Consider the following 21766-nt stretch of genomic DNA (forward strand, 5'->3'; position numbering starts at 1 on the left):
TTCTTTGGAGACATTCAAAACACACCTGGACGCGTTTCTGTGTGAACAGGTGATCCTGCTCTGGCAGGGGGGCTGGACTAGATGATCTTTTGAGGTCCCTTCCAACCCCTAACATTCTGTGATTCTGTGATATAGTTTAGGTAGAACCTCATGAGCTAGCTTTAAATCAGCTAGCCCTTGTATGGATGCAGTACCACGGACCTTAGGTCAGCCTTGTCATCAGAAGTATGGCCATGCAGCATCACATTGTGTTTTTACCCTGGAAAACGATCAAGTTCAAAGATGTGAATCTGAGGGTCCTAACATGAGGCTTCACAATAAGAATTTGGATAATGACTTCTGCCAGTTCCAGTTATCTGCTGCTCACGTTCTTTACTGGATCTGGCTCCTATGAACTAAAGCCTCATTTGTTACAAAAGCAAGATAAAGATTCACCACATGCAAATAGAGGAAGAAAAATACTTGAGAATACCTGGTGATCCAAAGAAAAGAATAACAGAAAATAATAAAGCAAATGTAATAGCTAATAAATTCAAATAACAAGGAATAATTTTCAACTCATATTCTTATAAGGAAAAGAATTCTTTAGTACTATCACAATTTCACATAAAGCATGCTAGGGAAGTGCAAAGTATGATTTCAGCATCATCATCTAAGTACACAGCATACTGAGGAGCACCAGCATGATAAAAAGGCCCATCATCAACTTCAAACTTACTTATATAGGAAGCCCACAACTGTATGCATACATGCTGCAGTTTGTTTTGAACGCAATGGCATGGGCATAATCTGAATTTCTAAGACAAGTATTGAGTCAAAGATCAATCTAAACCTGGAAGCTGTCTTCAATGGCAGTCAGCAATCAGACAAAACATCATGAATATTGCTCCACCTTTCAACACTTAATGACTGTATTCATTTTCTTTCATGTTGTTCTCCAACTCTTTAAATTCATATAATCTCTCCGCATTCATGAATCCTGTTGCAAAGAATTCCTTTGCCTTCTCACATATTGTACGGACCCTCTACTGTCACATAACATGTACATGTACCCATTTCCTATATTCGAAAAGACAGTGAACAGTAACTCTCTGCTTTCCTTATGCCACCCACAAGCTTTGGACAAACCTTTGGTTATCAGTTTTCCATGCTGAAAAATCACATTCTGAATATTTTACCCTTACCTTTAAATACTTGCCACTCCCGGATTTTGGGACAGTATTTTTTTCTACAACAAAGAACCAATCAGTTTCCTCAAACAGGCAGTAAGTGCCAAACTCTGAACTCCATGGCAAACGGGTGCAACCATTTTTCTGCACAGTGTAAGAGAACAGCTTGTCTTCTAAAGGAGCTATTCAAAGTTATCCTGGTTGACTGGGAACTGATAATATACAAGGAACACACTTGAGACTTTTTCCACATACTGAATTTATTCGTGGCTAGCCACCCAGTTTAGCTGTACATTAGAACCTGGACTTTAAGGCTTACATTACATATGAGAATCCAGATAAGCTTACAGCATTAATTATTCTACACAAAAGATAACCTGCCATTATCAATTCAATGTATCATTTACATCAGAACAATAATATTACAACTCCCTTTCTTCCAATAAATTTGGGTATAACAACCGCATCACTGCCATTTTCACCCCTGGTTCTTAAGTTACAGCTTTACAGGTATGCTCCTATTAAACGCAACAACTATGAAAATGAGCTTTAACACATGAACTTTTGACTGGGATCCATTACAGTGTCATTCTGCCTCTCCCACTGCATCTAGAATATCACAGTTTCAAAGTTCAGGGTGCTTTGTAAAAGCAATTTATCCACCATGGACATGCCTGGGGTACTAGCTTCTCAATTTACTACATAAGACATCTTCAGAGCTTTATTAGTCTGGGAGGGTTAACAGAAATTAACACACAGAGAGGGGTTTTTGGTGTCGTCAGTGATATACACATTCATATACAGGTAAGTACCAAGGTGCTGAGCAAGGAGTGTTGGTTATGGCACTACTTTAATGACCCTGTAAGATCACGCTTTTCTGCTAAGTAACACACAGCTTACAGTTGTAAACAGTTTAAAATTTAAGTATTAAAGAGGATGCAAGAGTGGACAAGGGACATGTGGGCTGAACATCAGTGAAGGTCAATATATGAGCAGAGACAAAAGTTACAGCCTCCTATTTCAGCAGTCTCAAGTAGCATTTAAAGGCCCATCTTCCGCAAATACCCAGGGGAGTGAGACATCTAAGAAGGACAGAAGCCCTTCCTATTGTTAGGCTCAAGACAAAGAGAATGGAAGAAAGGTCCTCTGACTTGGTGAAGTAGTAGTCCTGGGAATCTGACTTACTGGAGCCATGGTGACAATGTGGTAATTATTCAGCAGCAGAAATTGAGAGGAAGAAACTATGAAATTATAGGAACAGCGATCAGAAAGATTCATAACGAAAGGGCAAGTTAGGAAGATATGCTTAAAAAAGGAAAACATATGACAATGCCACAAAGGGATGATCTCCAAGAACTGCCCCCATGCCACAAACACCCTTTTTTTTTTTTTTCCTGGAGGAACTAAAGGGCTGGCTAAGTTAGAAGGTGCAGAGATGCAGCCCTGTGAATACAGTGCTCCCTGCTGTGCTGTCTGCTTCATCACTGCAACGCTCCACTACATTCAGCCTGAAGTCAAGGCCACCACCCATCAAGATGGAGCACAGAGGGCTCACCCAGCAGCCTCAGCAGGGATGCACTTCTCTGCTAAAAGACAAGTACAGTCACTAACAAAGCCCTCAGCTCAGTAAAGTCCTAACACACTGTCAAAGCCTAGAGAAACAGTTTTTATATTGTTACAGAATGGAAAGCATCCCTGTCCCAGAGCTCCACCAAAATGAGCTGACTCACTATATTCAGATTTACAAAAGAATGTGTTCAGTTAAGCTGCTTTCCCAATGATCAGCACACTCATAAAAAACACCATGATAAAGAAAATCCACATGAAAAACCTGTCCATCACTTTTGCGACTTTTTTCCACTCAATTCCTTTGGCCCGGTTTGCTTTATGGTCTCGAACACAATTAGCAATATACTCAATATTTTTAATCAGCATTTTGTAACAGGAACAGCAATTAACAGTCTCCTTAACATTCTCACCATGAACTGCATAGCTTTTATTCAAATTTCCATTGAGCTTCTCCTTGAAATCGCAGTCATCATTCCTATTGGAAAGGTGACTCCTTACCTCTTTGTGCCTCCTCCGACATCCATCATCCGCCTCTAACTTACGTTCCTCCTTCTCTCTTTTCGGACTTGTGCAATTTTCACCCACATCATAAACAAAAAAGATTTTTGACATGTAGTCCAAAATCACCACCCTGGCCCATTGTGGAACAGGCTTTGCTTCTGAGCCACAGTGATGGAGATTCATTATTATGATTGTCAATGCAGTGGAAGCTGTGATCATGGTCATAGTTGCTATGTAATACTTTCCTGGAACATAAAATAAAATCATATTAAAAATGCTACCCTAAAAAAGTTCAATGCAGAAGTAGCAGTGTGACAACATAGTGCTAAACATAAATGCAAGTGAAACAAATTTTTAATCACCCCAATCCACTCTACTTAGATCACACTTAATTTATGATTTAAAAACAAAGATTAAAGCCATTAAAATAAAACCTCACACTGGCATGTCTTTATCCGATGAGTAAGAGACAATTGTATTAGCATGGTAAATATCCGCAAGTCAAAACCTCTGATTTCTCAAAATACACGCATTCAGAAAGCAGCTTAAAAACACTTATCAGGAGCCTTGCTCTTTTCCTGGTGTCTGCAAAATCCCAGCGTTGATGGGTGTGCGTGGCACATTAGAAATCCCGCTTCCTGACATATTAACAAAAGCGATGATAACACTTTGTTGGAGCTATTGACACACTCCACACCAGCAAATGGACGCTTTTGCATTCACACAAGCCGGTGAACATGCAGACCTTACAGGTATCCACAGCTACTGTCCTGACAGCCAAGTGGCCAGGTGCAGAGCTGAAGGGGGGCTCTGTTGCCCGTTGCGTTTCACTGCCTGGATTTCCCTCAGACTGTATAAATTTCAGCGTGATTAGTCCAGACAAGGACAAAGCTCATTCTGGCCAGGATAACAAATACAGTGCATACAGGCTGTACCCCTCAGCCACTGCTTTTCACTGTGGCTAACCAGCCCAACTACCCCTACGCAAAGAGGCAGCCCCCAGCCCGGCTCTGCTGCTGTCCAGCCTCTGTGGGAAATGCAAGGGCTGGCACCTATGGCACAGGATGTGCCACAGGCAAGTGTGGCACGACCTCAGCTTTCAAAGGGGTTAGAAAGGACAGTGAGACAGAGAGGGAATAGAGAAAACATGCTGAAGCTAGGCGCTGGCTCCTTAATTCTGTATGATAGGAAGGTAGGGAAGGTAGTCCAGTAGAGCAAGTCCATATTCTAGGCAGGAATAGCTGCTGCTGATGCAGGAAAATGCATTCAACAGTTTTGTTCCTTGACCAGTGTTTTATCACAGTTAAGCCACATAGGGTTTTTTTTATATACACAGTAATAATAATAATAATAAAAATAATGAGATATAAACTATCTTAAGGAAGCTGAAAGCCAGTGTGGTAGCAAACATGTTCCTAGTCATCTAGAAATCCCACCAGGGCAGCCTCGCGCTCCAAGGGGAAGATCAGTTCGGGGCAGGAGAAGGGTCCTGGCAGAAGGGACAGTGCTGAAGATCACCCTTTCACTACACATCAGCTCTTCTGAACTCTCAGACATAATTAGAATTCAGTGTAATGGATTGCCAGGCATTACATTTCAATGTAACAATTGTCAGATATTAAGTCAAACCTGAGTGTCCCAGCCAGACCACGCAACAATCTGGATCTGACCGAAACATATCTTGAGACAGTCTGATAATGTGCCTACAAGTTCTTCAGATACTGGTTCTAAAATTGATTTTCATTGCTAGCTTTACTGTAAGACATGATAAAATACATGTCTATATAGTCTATATGACTAATTCTATTTAATAATTATAAAATAGTTAGCTAATAATTTAAAACCAATCCAAAATAACCTTAAAGAGCTGCAGCATACTTGTACAATTCCACACATATTTTAAGTATTTCACTGTTTTTAAAAGTTAGCACCTGTAACTTCCCTGACATATTAATAAGCCATACTCCCCTGCTATTAATAAGCCATATTTAAACACAAAGCATGTAAAGCTCACCTATCAAAGGTACATTTTCAGAAGGAGGCATGATCTCTGCAACCATCAGCTGGAACACAGTTAGAGCAAGAAGAACTGTAACACCCAGAGACACTTTTTCCCCAGAGTCTGCAGGGAGATAGAACCCCAGTGGGGCCAGGAAAGAGATCAAAATGCAAGGAAGCAACAAATTAAATATGTAGAAAGATGACTTCCTTTTCAAAATCAGTGTGAAGGTCACATCTGGATAAGGCTCAGAGCAGCACCCATAAGTGATGACGTTCTTAATTGCTGGCATACCATGAATCTCCCATTCCACATCTTCTATGAAGTCAGAGAGGTCACCACTATCAAGAGAATTGATGATGTCTACCTGATTACCATTATAGGTCCAGGACCCAAATGTAAGGTTGCACTGCTGGCTGTCAAAAGGAAAATAGGATACATCCACTACACATGAGCTCTTTGTGATAGCAGGTGCATCCCAAGTGATTTTTCCATCATATCTCAATACAACATTAGTATTCACTGGTTCCGAAAAATCATCATCAGCCCTGAAAGAAGAAAAGTGACAGTCAGGATTGACAGGCAACAATCTAAAGCGTGGGCCAGAAATGCAGAGGGCTTCACTTCACACTACTAAAAGCATGCTTCTGAAATAATATTTATATTTATACTGAATTTTCGTAAGAACTTACATATTATTTACAGGTATCAGGGCCCATTAATGTCAAACATCAGTGCTGCTAAATTACATTGTATTTTTTGGTCATAGCTTTTTCAAACTTGACCTCAAACAGGATATAACAGGATAAGAATCCATTCAAAGATTAAAATAATCTGCTGGTCACTGCTGGCCTGGGAGAGCAGACAAGGAGTGGAACCTTCATGTACTACCTTTCTGTGGATATTTCTTCCAGAGCTCTTCCGCAGCCTCAGTAGAAAGCACTTGAGACTGCCAGGGTATTCAATTCCCAGTGCAGAGAAATTCAGAAGAGCTTTGCCATGCAGCATAATCAATTCCCAAACCTTGCCAATGGCTTTATTGCAAAATATTTATATGACCAACAAAAAATGTTAAGACAACAAACATACCCCTTCCTAGGGTTCAGACTCTACGGGTCAAATCCTCTTTCAATCCCCTCCCTCCTTCAGACAAAAAAAAAAAAAGCTGATTTTCTCCAGTCACACTCACTTGTTATATAGGACAATATCTGGTCTCCAAACCAAATTGCTTGGAATCCTGATAGAATCCAACCCATCATATTTATCTTTGTCCCATTTGAGGTATGCATCATACCAGCTTTGTCGAATCCATAAATAAGCCGACAAAATTTGGTTCCTTTCATCCTGCATAAAAATGTAGAAATATTCCTAGCTGAAGGTGACAAAAATCACACCTAAGATGCTGACAGCATTTGTTGTACAGCTTTAAAGCAGTGTCCAAAACAGGCCAGAATAGTGACTGGCCACAAGAGTACTTCTCAGACAGGTACATAAGCCCACACAGTATACTTTCCCTTGTGCACATCTCCTTTCTCCTGCACCCTCCCCAGCTTTAATCACAGTTGTTTAAGCCTCCCATGATCTCAAGAATTTCCTTTTGTGAGCTTCCAAATATCGAAGAGCTAAGAGATTCAGTTTAACAAATTCTCTGAAAGCTTGGTGAGGCTTTGAAGTTCTAATTCAGAATTCACAAAAGTGATTTTCCGCTCTCCTTCCTGACATATTTTCTTTTGCCTTAAAAGTATATCTGGTTGAAACAAATTTATAAAATAGTTACTGAAGGATAAAATACAGAACTTATGTAGAAATTAATAGATTCTTAGAAAAATCATTTGTTCTTTCTTTTAAAAGTCAGCAAACATTTCCTGGAGTGTGCAAGCCCAATATGTAACTAAAAAAAATAATCTTAATTCAGCAGCTGTAAATTTGTAGGATTATAATGGAAGTCTTAGTGTTACAGTCAGGTAAGAAAGAATCTATAAAGAACTGCAGAACATAACCCTTGTTGTGACAACTTCAGTAAAGCTTTCTCATAATACACAAGTTGTTTTTCCTACTCCAAGCAAAAGGTTTACACGTAGCACATTTCTGCACATCTTTAGAAGAACCAAACTGTATGCTTACTCACCATGTCTTTAATTTGGGACAGTGTGATCTGAAGAGTGACATTCAGTACTTTATCTGTGTCTTCCACTGGTCTCAGAGCATTTGAGTAATCTTCAAACAGTTCGTTAAACAGCATGTGAGCATATTTTCCTTTGGCTGATTCCACAGCTAGTTAACATAGATTTGTTCAGTACATCCGATTAAGCACTGACAAGTATCAGAAAACATCCTCTTTCTACAGCTTCAAGTAGTGTTTGCTATAACTATATTTACCATGCATACACTGTAGAATATCATTTAGGGCAGAAACAGAAGTATATCTAATGAAGCTACTCAAACAAGGACAGCATTCAGCTGTGATGAATGAACAGCTAACTAGCTTTTCAGAGCCATTGATTAAAAAAAAGAAGTCCATATAGAGATTCCTGCCTCTTTTGAAGGTAAATATCACTACCTTTATTTTACTGATGCCTTTCATAGGCAGAGAGATTATTGACTTACAGTCACACATTTGCCAATCTATAATTAGAAGCCAAGTCTGAAGTCAAAAACAGCTTCCAGGCTAATGACTTGTGATATCTACCTAAATACAGCACTGATAGATTTACGCTTCTTTCAGAATTTACTCTTTTTCTTTTTTAAATACCACCTGGAAAAAGCCTGAGCTGCTTTTCTTCACAAATTGGCAATTGCATGATGTATGAACACATCCTTGCACCAACACCTTTTCCAAACCGTGCATTTGGAGATGCTTCTTGCTATCCAGACTTAGGCACTGAGGACAATTCCCTGAAACTTTAGATTTTAAGCCACACTTGTGCTGTTCCACGCTGTTTTGCGCTCCTGTAGGCAGTCTCTGTGTTATGTTTAGATTCACAGATTTCTTGCAAGCAAAAGGCAAGGACAGTAACACTCACAAGACTTGCACAAATGCCAGCTGGCACTGTGGGAAGCAAGTGTTTTTGAATCCATCACTTTCAGGTGACTCGCAGTGACTTCCTGGACTAATACAAGCTCAAAGCAAGCCTTCCCAATTAAAAAGAAATCCTAACAAATCAACATTTCACAAAGAGCATTTAAGTTTTTCCGGCTGCACATGATCATTTTGTCTACACATCAGTATGACAAAGTAAAACCAAACAGATGAAAGACTTCTGGAGCTCAACTGCGTAACACATACGAGGATACCAGCTTCTATCCGAGTCACATAAATCTCAATGTAACTTTCAGCTATCAAGCAGTATTCTCACCTTCAAGCATCGCTGCTGTAAACAGCAACCAGAGAGAGACGAAAAAGGACAGGTTATTTCTCTTCATTTCTGGACCTTAAATAAAACTGTTCACTCAAGGGCACAAAAACGTTTATCACCATCCAAAATTATTTTAAAAATAAAATAAAAAAATCAGGTTGCACAGCAACAAAGATGCTGAGGCACTGATGAGCTCCTAGAAGCAACTCGGTCCAGCAGCTGTCAGAGTCCTAGAGCATTCAATGGGCTTTGTCCCTGCCACCGCCTGGGGTTCTGGCTAACCCTCCCTCTCTCCGTAACCTGAGAGCTGCCTGCTCTGAAGCTAATGCTGAGGAAGAAGACAAACGAATGGGATAGCAGCAGAAAAACTATATTCCATTGCATTTTTTGCTACAAATGTAAAGTTTTGATCAATTTATGGAGAATCCTTTCACATTTCTTTGTTGGGCCACATTTTACTACCCCTACGTTCAGCAACAGCTTTCTCAGAACAAATTCTGTGGAACCTGTAAATTCTCACCAAAAAATGATCTACCTCAGCACTTTAGCTGGTATAGTCACACCACATGTCACATATCCAATACGTAAAATAGAAGAAAAAAAAAAAGCCACAGCTTAACTACTCCCATGCTGATAAACCAATATTTTCACCTATCAAGGTGGTGCCACATGGAAGACACACAGCTACGCCAGTCAGATCACAGGAGCAGCAATATCACTGTGCAGACAAGAACTTCCACTGTTGCAGACAACTCTGAGACCAGCACTCAGCACAGTAAATGAGGAGCAAAACCAAGCTCTGCAGATAAAATGCCATTTTCCAATACAGTATAATTTTTTTCCTAGGGAAACTAAACCACACTTTACAAAGAATTAGTTACTGAACAGCTCTTGCATGCAGCTGAAAGACTTACAGGAGAGAAATACGAATATGAAACAATTCCACACCTGGCCTCCCACCTACCCCCGATGGTCAGAATCTCACTAGGACACTGTAGAGAGGTTGGTGCTGGTCTCTTCTCCCGGGTAATCAGGGACAGAATCAGGGGGAATGGTTTCAAGTTGCAACAGGGCAAGTTTAGGCTGGACATTAGGAAGAAATTCTTCATGGAAAGAGCGGTCAGACACTGGAATAGACTGCCTAGGGAGGTGGTTGAGTCACCATCCCTGGATGTGTTTAAGTGTTGCTTAGATGTGGTGTTGGGTGATATGGTTTAGGGGTGACCTTGTAGTGTAGGGTTAATGGTTGGACCCAAGGGTCTTTTCCAACCTGAATTGTTCTATGATTCTATGATTTACATTACACACGTTGGCAAGGCAGCTTCCTAATAATGCAGGCATTTTCTTACTTCTCACAGACAAGAAGAGACGACTTCCTTGTTTCTGTAGTCCAATCCATCCTTCCAACATATTTCAGTCCATTTCAACATCCTTCTAGAACAAGTAACAGTAAATAGTCACTAAAAGAGAATGGTAAAAACATAGAATGTACTACCAGCAAAAAGAATTGTTCCAAAATAGGTCTGATTCACACAAAATATAAAATATCCCTCCATACACTTCATTTTTGTGTAGTAGCACTCCTGGCACTCAATGGCTAACATTTGTGCTTTCATGGGGTCTATAAATCGATGACATTTACGCTGAGGATTAATAGCTAAGCAATAAATAATTTCAGTCACAGCACCTGTAATGAAATCCATTCCCATCACTTCATTTTCTGAATTGTCAAAAGGGAAAATGTGGAAAAACATTTAGAAGTCAAAAAGGTCAGATCAGCCCATAGGCAGTATGCAAAATCCTGCTTTTCCTGTTGGAAGAAGGTATACATTGTTAGAAACAACAAAAGTCAGAGACGAAAGATCAAATATTTTCAAATACAGGCAGACCAGTGCACACTTAGGGGATACCTTTAGCCAACAGTATACTGTAATTATGTCAGCAAGTGGCTACTGCTTCATTTCTTTTACTGTAATTAGAGTAACGAATGTGCTGCAATAAACGCTACCGGAACCAAGACTAAGCCTGCTTTGCCAATGGGCTTGAGACAGTCTTGTGACCTGTTACACCAGCAACACATATCTGCTCAGTAATGCAGACCAATGTAGTTTAATATTCATGATGTTATGCAAATTAGAGAGTCTTTATTATAATGACATCTTGAAGTGAAACTACAGGTTCTCAAAAGATAAAACACAAGCATGCTTACATGGGTTGCTTATTTTATTCTTATACACACATTTCATTCTTATACACACTTATTTCATATATTATTCATTATAAACTTGCAGAGGGATAGATCACAACTTCTTATTTATGATCTATCATATTTCCAAATCTTGTAAAAAATATGTCCAAAAGCCTTTTCAATATTTAAGATGCAAGAAATCTAAAAAACTTAGTAGGTCAGACCATTTGGCTTCTTTACATTTGTTCACAAGAAATATGATCTGTAATTTTAATCAAAGTATCCCTAATGCAAGCATTTTGTGTGAAGAGCAAGTATTAACATTAATCACTCATTGATTCAAGAGATTCATCTACAAACCCATGCTTCTTCAGAATATAGTTTTAAATTGTAGCGTGATCTACGGCAATGCTACTCCCAAATCAAAGATCTCATTTAACATTTGAATGGAGCTTAAATTTATAGTTAAGCAGTTCTCTATTTTTACAGCAATAAGTTCTGCTACAAAGTCAGGAATTTATATTAAGTATGAAGCAGCTTACAAAGATAATTTAAGAAGAGTCACGGGTGTTTGGAAGTTAAAATCAAGCTACTAACCTCTCCCAGAATGAGAGTCATTCTCAGTACAAGTTACCTCGTTAGAGTACATCTGCCAGCAGATGGCCCTGCTAGCCAGCCTACTGATCTATCCAGCCATTCAAGACGATTTTCGTTTCACGCAAAATCACATTGCATTTTAATCTACTTCGATTGATTTTGCGGATTATTTGCCTTACATTTTCATATAAGACAAGCAGAGGCAAAATGTTCTTTTAAAGAAAACAAAGCAGAAAGAACAAAACTGCTAAGGGGCTGAATCTGTCTCTCTGGTCTGCCCACCATACACGAGACCAGTCACGAGAGGGTTTTGGGGAGAGCAAGTATCAGCTGTATGATACGAAACCATATTTAGAGCACAGGCTGCTTCTGCTGATGCAGAGAGCGGTTAAGGCTCATGACACAATATCCAGCTCTGCTTCCATGCATTTTATAGAATCACAGAAACACCAAGGTTAGAAAGGACCTTAAGATCATCAAGTCCAACACTTGAACATTTCGGTCAAACACTCATGAGAACACACAAGTGCTATAAACAGAGCAGAACGTGGTGCTTGTGCTTACCTTCAGTGGGTAAGTGGGTACCCATCACTGGTTCTCCGAGCTTGTGCAACAGACACACATGCTGTTAGCGAGACAACATAAAAAAAAATCTGAATTCAGCATATGGTCATGTAAGGGAAGTCTGACTTTGCATGCACTTTAAGGACAGGCTGAAGTGAAGATTGACATAGGAGGGATGTTTTTCATATTACGACTTTAACTTTAGATATTTGTCTTAGCCAGACCATAAGCAAAGCAGGCAAGAAGTGTAAAAACATTTAAATTTTTGCTCTTTCCATTAAACAAATCTTTCCTCTCTTGCCTAAAGTAATAATTTGCTCCTGAGGCTGAGGTTTTGACATGTACATTTTCAGATTTTTTTTAATGGATGTTTACCTATTTTTTGCATAAAAAGCATTAAGAGCTTTTAATCCTCCAACTGGAAGAGCTACAGATACTGTATTATCACAGGCCTCAAGGACGTCTGCACCATTTATAGTCGATCCCTTCATCAGAGAACAATAAAGAAGAACAGATTGGTTTCTGAGCACAGTTTGTAAGAAGTGTCTCACAGTCTGCTTCTACTTGCCTTCCTGCCAATTTTCCTCCCCAGAAGCTGTTGGGTTCACATTCTTTGCAGCATTTGCTACAGAATATTATCTCGTGATGGGGTCAAGCAGCACACTAACTCTTCAGAGTCAGACTTCTCTTAGGCTCACTGAAGCCTTAACAGCATGAGGAACAGCGCTTCTTGCCAATAGAATGGCCTCACTGTGCCTGTTCCAGAGAAGGAGAATGCAGCACTTCATTTAGATGCAGCGTGTTTCTCTCCACCTCATTTTTTCTCACCCACCTACTACCTCCTCCTTCTTTCTCTCTAAAAATCCCCTACCACCTGAAACCAGCATACTCATTCATAGTTTCTTCCACCCTGTTGTACACATGGCAGATAGGAAATGCATTAGGAAGCATTCACAGTGTCTGTACTGGGTTTGCCTGGCCATATTTTGTGAGATAACGTAGAATGTTAGCCATGTTTTCCAGAGATGGGAAATCCTAATTTGTACGTTAGGGTTGTGAAATTTTATGAATATAAACTTTATTTGGATCCACATACATAGGCAGCTCTCTCCAGAGCACCTCCCATCACCTGAAGTAGAGAAACCTTTTGCCTCTAGAAGCCTTGTATTATCTGATATGATCTAAAGTGCAGCATTTTCATCAGAACACTTGCAAGCTGGCTGGTATTTTTTCCATCCTTGAGAAGCATGAGGTATCTTGCAAGGTTAAGAGCAGAGCTATTTTTTTTAATTTTAGCTATCAGAACGCTATTTTATACACAGTTTTCTCTCACTGGGATCATTTCCAGCTTAGTATCATGCCTTTGAAAGGCTGATCACAGGATCTGTGCTCTACACAAGGACAACCTCTGGGCTTAGACAATCTTCCAGATCACAGGTTTGCTCCAACAGCCAGGCTGACACTCCAGAACAAACTGGATTGGAGAAATATTTCTATCCTGTTACAAGAGTGTAGACAGACTCAACCATCTTCCTCTGCATGATCACTCTTCAGCCACGGAAGAGAGCACATCACCTCAGCTTTTGGAAGTAGAAGGAAGCCTCCTCGGCTATCAGTGCAGGTTGAAGACAACTCTAGGTTCCCTGGAAAGCAATTCCTTCAGCTCGCCTGCACATCACCAAAAAAACCCACCCGAGATTAAACTGATATCTGAAGAAGCAAGACTGAAATGCTACAGTTTAGATACTAACTCTAAGCTAAAGTTTCACTCTTTCTAAAATTCAAATGGCAGGAGTGGGGGAGGAATATCTCTTTAAACACTACTGAAACTCATCATGTTCACAAGGGTATGTTCATTGAGGATCTAACATCCCCTGATGCAACACAAAATACAGTATATCTAAATTTCTGTGCCATTATCTGAGTTCTCAGAGTTTAAGAGTTCCCCAGAAAGAGACAAGACTAATGCTGCGCACTAATACAGTGCAGCTGGCTGAAAAGGCAAGATGCCAAAAGATGAAGAAAAATATGCAGACCATAATGTATCAACCTAAACTTTAACTGTGTTTTCAAGGAATTTGCAATTGGAGTTCTCTAAGATGGCTGCTAAAACAGTATTCACACATGCTACTTCACCAGTGCTGTATACAATTCCACTTACGTCATAACACAAATCTCTTTGAAAAAAGACATCATGCAAAAATTTATATTGCAAAATTTGGGATTATCTAACTGCTCCTGCTCCATCTAATCACACATACCAATCTACCCAAGTGGTTTCTCCATGTCCCCAGAATTTAGAAGGAGAAAACAAAAATACTACCTTAAGAGTGCAAAATACCCACCCTGGCAGACCACTCTAAGTTTTTTCTAAACCAAATAAACTCATTTCAAAACTTACAAGTATCGCAGAGCTGCCCACTTAAAAAACAGAGCAACAACATGGGGGAGGACACAACTCTAAATTGTCACAATGCATTTACACCTGAATAAACCTCCCTCTAGGATAAGGCAAGCAGCAGCTACTCTTCAGGCGAAAAAGAACTTCATTTTAGCTCCTGAAACATATTACAGTACGTGAGTACTGACATTCTTTAGGATGGCCGAGCATGAACATAGCTACATTATGCTATGCACTGAGCTAAAAACTTTCCCCTTGAGCAAAATGTCGTAGTAAACCTGCAGTTTAAGTCAAATTCTGCAACTACACTCATTTTGGCACAGAGTCATTTAGACCCAGGGGACAAAGCAGCACTACCTCAGCTGAAGACAGCATCCCTTGTCTTAAGCATGTCTGAGCATGGTGGCTGCAGATCATTTAAGGAAGGTTACATTCATACTGTTGGTTTTCATCTCTAAAATTTTAAGCCACCATCCAATGCCAAGTTATCAGCTCCTTCTTTCTAGCCCACAACAAATGCATTGAAATAAAAGCTTAGTACTTCCAAGAGAAAAAAAGTTCAAGTGTTAATATAGGGAATCACTAGCAAAGAACATATTTTGTTGTTGTTGTTAACTGGGCTGAAAAAACTTACTTTGTCCATAAAGATTAACGATCTGCCAAATAGAAATTTTAGCCTACAACACTGATCTGAGTCTTACAGGGTAAATAACTGCAATTTTTCGAGTTCCATGGAAGGTGATACAAGGTGTAAAAGCTGTTAGGGCAAAGAAGAATATTGTGCTCTAACATTAAAATGCTGCTATAACCTTATACTATACCTGGTTAGTTTGTGTGCTTTGGAAAACATTCACCACTTGATCTGCCAACAAGTGGCACGGTACTGTGAGGTATCTTTGCCAATTGCTCAGTTGCCTGTAGCTTGATGAACGACATTTTATTCTGAATCAAGAGGTTGTTGGTGTAAAAGGCAGGAGGGATTAGTGCACAGCTTACAGCTATAGCTGAGCTACAAGAAGATAGACTATCCTACAATCATCCAACGGCTACAGTTTTTGGGAAACATATATAAGGGCAAAAGACAGTTCCTCGAGCTAGTATAAAGTAGCTGCTATAAGAACATTACTAGAAATTGGAAAAATTTTGGCAACAAATTCCATGTTGGCTTCACTCCTGGGCTCTAGCAAAAGTAGCATATTACACTGCCATTTCAGAAAGCTGCTCATCATCCAACTATATTAACGACAGAGGTATTGTCGGGTCTGGACTCTGATGGATAAATTATTTGGTCTTAGTGGAAAGCTAAACATAAGGACAAAAGCATGGGATTTGTGGTACATGTTCTCTCTTTACTCAGGCGATACCAGATACAAACAAGACACCAGTATAGTTAAGCAACATGTTGCAGTGAACACACAGTCAGCCTCAGAGAATGAGATGGCAACACATTTTGCCACCTCCTTGGAAGAGATGATTCAAAGAGCCAGTACGAATAGGTGTATTTGGCACTATTGCTTCTAGCCAAACTTGCAACACAACACACAAAACAGTCTTCTTCACACATCTTGATTGAAAAATATTGCTTTTCCTTTAGACTTCTGAAAATAAATGTACTTCTAATGCCTATGGAGCTTCCAAGTTTGCAAAATTAGCAATTACAGACATCCTGAGGAGGTATGACTTAAGAATATGAAATTAAACATCTTCAGCAGAAAGCCAGAGCAAGATAAAGAGTGTTGGCATGTTGTGCCCAGCACATTGCTATTACAAGCTGCCGCAGAATGTCAGCATCCTCTTTGCTACAGAGTGGAATTAATTATCAACTCTTTTCAGTGTAGAGGTAAGCATCACAGATAGTGAAAATACATATGTTAAAGTAAGCGGAAGGCAGAAGTCGTGGTGACGAAGACTTCTAGGCACTTTAGGGACATTTCAGGTAACAAATCAATGGAACCCTTCAAACTTTAAAGTTGTCTTTTGCTACCCACTTCCCATCCAGGTGCCAGCTGCAGACAAGAAACAATAGGATGGCAGATGCAATTGCATGCATCTGCAGATTGTCTCTAAAAGTCTCCTCAGCACTTTTTATAGCACAAATATTTCTCTCTGTAAACACTGAAAAGAAAAACCTAAGATTTTAAAGGTCTATTTATGACAATCAATAGAATCAAATGCATACCTATCAAGTGTACAAAGATTTTTTTTCCATAAAAAATACAATAATTTTCCCTTTATTCCTGAAAAGAGTAATTACTTAAATTCAACAATTATAAACTGTAGAAATTGTAGGAGTTCAGGCTTCCACATGAATAATGACTGACCAATATCTCCACCTAATACAGTGAATTCCCAGAGCAGTGATCAGTAGGACAAGAATAATTTAGCTCTTTCTGGAGTCAGTATGCTTAGCTTTTCACCTTTAACATGATAAAAAAAAAAGTGTGAAACCATTAATTAACTTTGTAAGAAAGGTGAGTTCCCCATTTTGCTTCTGAAAGGAAATACCCCTCTTATATCCCCTTCTGCTTCAATTCAGGATCTTTGAAACAGCTAAATGGAACTTTGCAAATATTCATTTGTCAGAGATCACCATTTTAGGATCTGCGCTGATGAGATGTGAAACTCCTAACATTCAGGAGAAAATGGATCTCATTTACTTACCAACTGTCTCAGCTTTATTTGCCATGTAAAAGGGGACCTACAGCTCCAACAAGTAATTATAGATCAAGCACTGCATTTATAACCCTTTTATCTGAAAATATGCCAGCCTATCAAAACAGGGCTTTAAAAAAAGTTAATTACCTCTGTGATGGTTGTTCCTTAAAAAGAAATTTCTCTTCTCAATGCTGGGCTCAGAACTCAATGAAGTTGATAACTATAGCTGATTCATCATCTCTAACAGCTACTTCCTTGATTTTACTTCAACTTAAGGGGGCACAAGACTAAAATCTCTGGCTACAGCTACAGAATTCAGGTAGACATAAGAACATAAGTAATTTACTCTTATGCTTCATGTATCACACAGGCACAGAAATTACAGATAAGACTGACATCCATTTTCCCATTATGGCAAAGGAATCATCATGGCATTTATTTGCCGAATACCAGGTTCCCCAGCAGACAGACTTACCTCTAAGCTTTAAAAACAGCATATATATTAAAGGGGCTAACATTAATACAACCATTCCTGTCTTGCTATAACATCCATTTACACTCAAAAAACATTTGCAAGGCTTTCCTGTCTGTGCCCATTTGGGAATCACAATTTATTGCCAAAAATCAATTAAATGAGAGAGTCCTAGCAGGTAGGTAAATGGTCAGACACATCCATTGAGCTGTTTTTGTACTGCCTTCATTTTGATACCTCGAAGTCTGCAGGTACTGGTGCAGCTACTTTGTACAAAGAGCTAAAGACAGGGAGATCAATTGCTGTCACAGGTAAAACAGAATCAACCTGAGGAAATTAGTTTAATTTATTACCATGAAGGGTAATGTGAAATAAAACCAAGCGTGAGAAACACTTTCCATCCCACCCCTCCTGTCTTCCCAGGCTAAACTTCACTCACAGTTTCCCTAGCTCCTCTGTCCCTCCAGGAGGGCAGGGAACAGGGGTTGCGGTCAGTTCATTAAATGCTGTCTCTACTGCTCCTTCCTCCTCCAGGGGAAGGACTCCTTCCTCCCTTCTCCTGCTCCAGCGTGGGGTCCTTCCCATAGGACACAGTCCTCCACAAACTTCTGCAGCAGGAGTCCTTCCCACTGGCTAGTTCTTCACAAACTGCTCCAGTGTGGGTCCATTCCAGGGGGTGCAGTCCTTCAGGAACAGACTGCTCTGGCATTGGTCCCCCATGGGGTTACAAGTCCCACCAGCAAACCTGCTCCAGCATAGGCTCCTCTCTCCACAGCTCCTGCAGAATTCTCATGGGGTCACAGCCTCCTTTGGGTGTCCTCCTGCTCCACAGGGGGTCCTCCCCAGGCTGCAGGGGAACATCTGTACCACCATCAACCTCCACAGGCTGCAGGGGTCAACCTGCCTCACCCTGGGCTTCACCACATGCTGCAGAGAAATCTCTGCTTCAGCACCTGGAGCACCTCCTCCCCTTCCTTCTTCACTGAGGTTGGTGTCTGCAGCTGCTTCACATATTCTCACTCCTCTCTCTGGCTGCAGTTACACAGCAACTTTTGCCTCTCCACTCTCAAATATGTTGTCACAGGGGCATCACCACCATCACTGACGGGCTCAGCCTTGGCCAGCAGCAGGTCCATGTTGGAGCCAGCTGGCATTGGCGCTATTTGATATGGAAGAAACTGCTGGCAGCTTCCAAGAGGCCACCACCCCTGTAGCTGCCCACCAACCCACCCACCACCCCAGCTACCAAAACCTGACCACACAAATCCAACACAATTAACTGGGCAGATTCTTACACCTTCCCACAGAGGCCTCCTCTGCAGTTCCCCCATTCCCAAAACCAATACACAGACCTTTCACAGCAAGACAGCAGACACTACGAGAAGCCAGTATGCCTGGGTATAGCACAAGCCAACAAACAGACACATCACATACTCAGGTGAGCAAGAAAAGAAAACAAACCAACAACAAAAACCACAAGACCCCACACACAAAAAAACCACCCCACCACACACCATCTGCAAAATGCAGTTCTTCATGCAGGTACATTCCCAGTGTCTGTTCAGCCTAACCAGGAGCAGCAGCTGGTGGGCACCTCAGGATAAGTACAGATGCTATATTTGCATCACCTTATCTCTATTTACACTTGGATTTCTTGCACCGACAACAGAAATTACTGTACAAATAAGCATTTCTAGTGAACAAATCCACTCAATGAAAAAGAGGGGTTTTAGCTGAACTCCAGTTAAAATAAAAGTCTCAGACATGGTCACAACAGAAGCCTTCCAGCACTGTAGTTAATTCCGCTGTAAAGATAGTACTGGATAAAACCAGCCTGCTTAAGCAATAACCAGTTTGGGTTTGGAGTGATGATAGTAATAAGGGTGATTCAAAAGGCTTGCTCACCACACAGTTTCCAGCCAGGCGACTGTCTGACTCACCAACTCCCTACCCAGTCCAGATATATGAAAAATGTATTACATCACATGCTATCAAAGTACTACAAATGCTATAATGACAAAAGTGGAAGCACTCAAGCCATGGTACTTTGATTATAGTTGAAAACTCCTTAATTTTAAGTAACTTAAAATTCAGGGAAAAAAAAGAGCAGGTTGAATTAAGGACAGCAAGTATCACATCCTAAGGAAATCATTAACTGTTAAGTGAACTGTGTGCTATTTTTGTTATTTAAAATACTGATTAAGCTAATTATGCTCAGAGGGAATTGGGTCTAGAGGATAACAGGAAATATTTTCAGAGGCAGAGTTTGATGAATAGAGAAGCTGCTGTCCCGCATTTAAACAGTACGAGAAATCACTTTGAACATCTTATGGTTACCAGTTTTAAAAAGCTCATTCTTTGGTGTCTGTTATTTGGCTTATGTAGCTTATATTTCCCTTTTGACCCTAGGGGCATGTGTTAGTCTTAAAAAGTGCACAGCTACACCAGAAGACACTAGAATTTAACTCCCTCCTGTTTTACAATTATCTTAAAGGCTCAAAATCTTTCCTTCAGAACTTAAGAGTCTGCTTGTCATTCACTGCTCTCAAAGCTGAAACTACAATTTCTTGTAGAAAGAGCAACAGTATTACTAGTAGGCAGAGACTGTTTTTAAAAAGAAAACAATTTTATTAACTCACATTATACAAAATAAAAGTCTGCAGACTTGCTGTGTCAAGTCACACGAAGTCCACACACAACACATTTGACACTCCCCCACCCCCAACACTGTAGCCAGCACAAGCAGCAACTGTGAGTGAACTTCACCCCACCATGAGGTAGAAAATTCATTACGGGTATTATTACTAAATTACTGACAGACAAGAAACTATACAGTTAAAAAAGCAAACGGCTCTACAGAAAGAACGTAATTCACTAGCTTGTATTTTGCCCAGTGGTATTCACAGCTATGATCTCTCTGGGATCATACAGGGCCATCTTGCCAGGCGAGTGACATCTTCCCCAGGGTAGCCGAAGCGCGCAGCAGTGACAGCGGTCCCCAGCCAGAAGGAATGGACCCCATACTGCTCTGGGCACAGCCCCAGCAGCTGCAGGGCCCATCGGAAAACAGTCAGAAATTCCCTCTTTGTCACAGTCCTGTTATCCGAGTGCATAAAAAGTGGTCCTTCCAGCCGCGAGCGAACTGCCACATAGCTGTGGAGGGCCAGAACAGGGCACACCCATGGCTCTCCAGACAGGCCCAGGCTGATGACATGTCTCTTCTGACCCACAGGGGAGTTAGAGTTAGGCAGACAAAACACCGCTCTCCTCTCCATCAGCTGCAGGTCACTCAGGTACAGCAGCTCGGGCTGCAGTACATCACGGTGCTTCGCCACCATCTCTCCTATTCGAAGTGCCCCAAAAAAAGCTACTGTAAACAATGCACGAAACAGTAAGCATTCATAATAGGTTATGCATACAGACTCCAGAACTCCTAAGAGAGATCGCAACATCTCAATTGTTATAGGCAAGTATTTATCCCTCAGGATGCCTGCTCGGCGTTTCAACCCCATCATCATGCAACGGGTTATAGGATCTCGCAGAGGATCAGGGTTACCAGTCAGTTTTGATAAATAAGATAGTGCTGACAAATACATCATTTTCTTTGAGGATGAATAAGTAGATTCCACAGCCAAAAATCCTCTAATTTGGTCCTCTGGAATTGGCCAGGCTGCAGGCATCCCCATGGTTTTCCTAAAGATAAGGAATTTCTTCAGTCCTTCAAGGTAGGCTTGCCAAAGCCTACTATTCCCTGAGCACTCCAAAAATGACAAAGTCTTCAGCGGGCAAGGTCCCAAGGGATGCTTCCGAGGGCAACTAAACTCCCTTCCTACAAGAGAGGATCCACGTTAGCACATGCTGACAACAGGCACAAGCACACCACTTCAGCAGCAATATAGATAAGGTTCCGCAGGGCAACCCACCCCTACACAGTGCTCCCCTAGTTCACCTCAAAGAAAACTTTCTTTTTCTGAAAATTCTCTACCTTAAAGAACATTTACACACAGCTACACCCAGAGCTATTAAAGAGTGAAGATATTTTTCAACTTGGAAGCCACAAACAACATGCCAGGCCTACTTCAGGCACTGGATGTAGTAATTCTCTGGCAATTCACAAGTCTGTGGGGTAGGAACATAGAATAAAAGCCACAAGCACTTTTAAAACCAAGCCTTCCTTTTAGAAATCACAACTGCAAAGGACATACAGCACAACCCTGCCAGAAACCAACCTGTCCCCCAGCCCAGGAAGAGGAATTTCCTCGAGGCCTCCAACCAAAAGCTCCAGCCTCGCACAA

The 21766-nt window shown here is 40.7% G+C and overlaps 1 protein-coding gene across 2 annotated transcripts; it reads right to left on the reverse strand.

The window, feature by feature from the left end:
* Positions 1 to 2930: 2930 nt before the first annotated feature.
* CHRNA9 (cholinergic receptor, nicotinic, alpha 9 (neuronal)) lies at positions 2931 to 12731 on the reverse strand. Of its 2 annotated transcripts, none has more exons than XM_009870991.1 (5): positions 12695 to 12731; positions 7367 to 7512; positions 6428 to 6582; positions 5254 to 5786; positions 2931 to 3484 (listed from the first exon to the last, which is right to left on the reverse strand). In XM_009870991.1, the coding sequence occupies exons 1-5, from the start codon at positions 12729 to 12731 to the stop codon at positions 2931 to 2933; spliced, it is 1425 nt and encodes a 474-aa protein (XP_009869293.1). The 2 variants fall into 2 exon arrangements, with proteins under 2 accessions (XP_009869293.1, XP_009869292.1); XM_009870990.1 differs by lacking the exon at positions 12695 to 12731 and adding an exon at positions 8595 to 8661.
* Positions 12732 to 21766: the final 9035 nt, after the last annotated feature.

Source organism: Apaloderma vittatum, unplaced genomic scaffold (genome assembly GCF_000703405.1).
Source record: "Apaloderma vittatum isolate BGI_N311 unplaced genomic scaffold, ASM70340v1 scaffold20736, whole genome shotgun sequence".
Classification (NCBI taxonomy): domain Eukaryota; kingdom Metazoa; phylum Chordata; class Aves; order Trogoniformes; family Trogonidae; genus Apaloderma; species Apaloderma vittatum.

Coding starts and splice junctions, on each gene's coding strand:
- CHRNA9 (XM_009870990.1), bottom strand. CDS start 8,661: ATGAAGAGAAATAACCTGTCCTTTTTCGTCTCTCTCTGGTTGCTGTTT. Junction 7,513..8,594: donor TACAGCAGCGATGCTTGAAG/GTGAGAATACTG, acceptor TATGTTAACTAG/CTGTGGAATCAGCCAAAGGA. Junction 3,485..5,253: donor TGAAAATGTACCTTTGATAG/GTGAGCTTTACA, acceptor TTTATGTTCCAG/GAAAGTATTACATAGCAACT.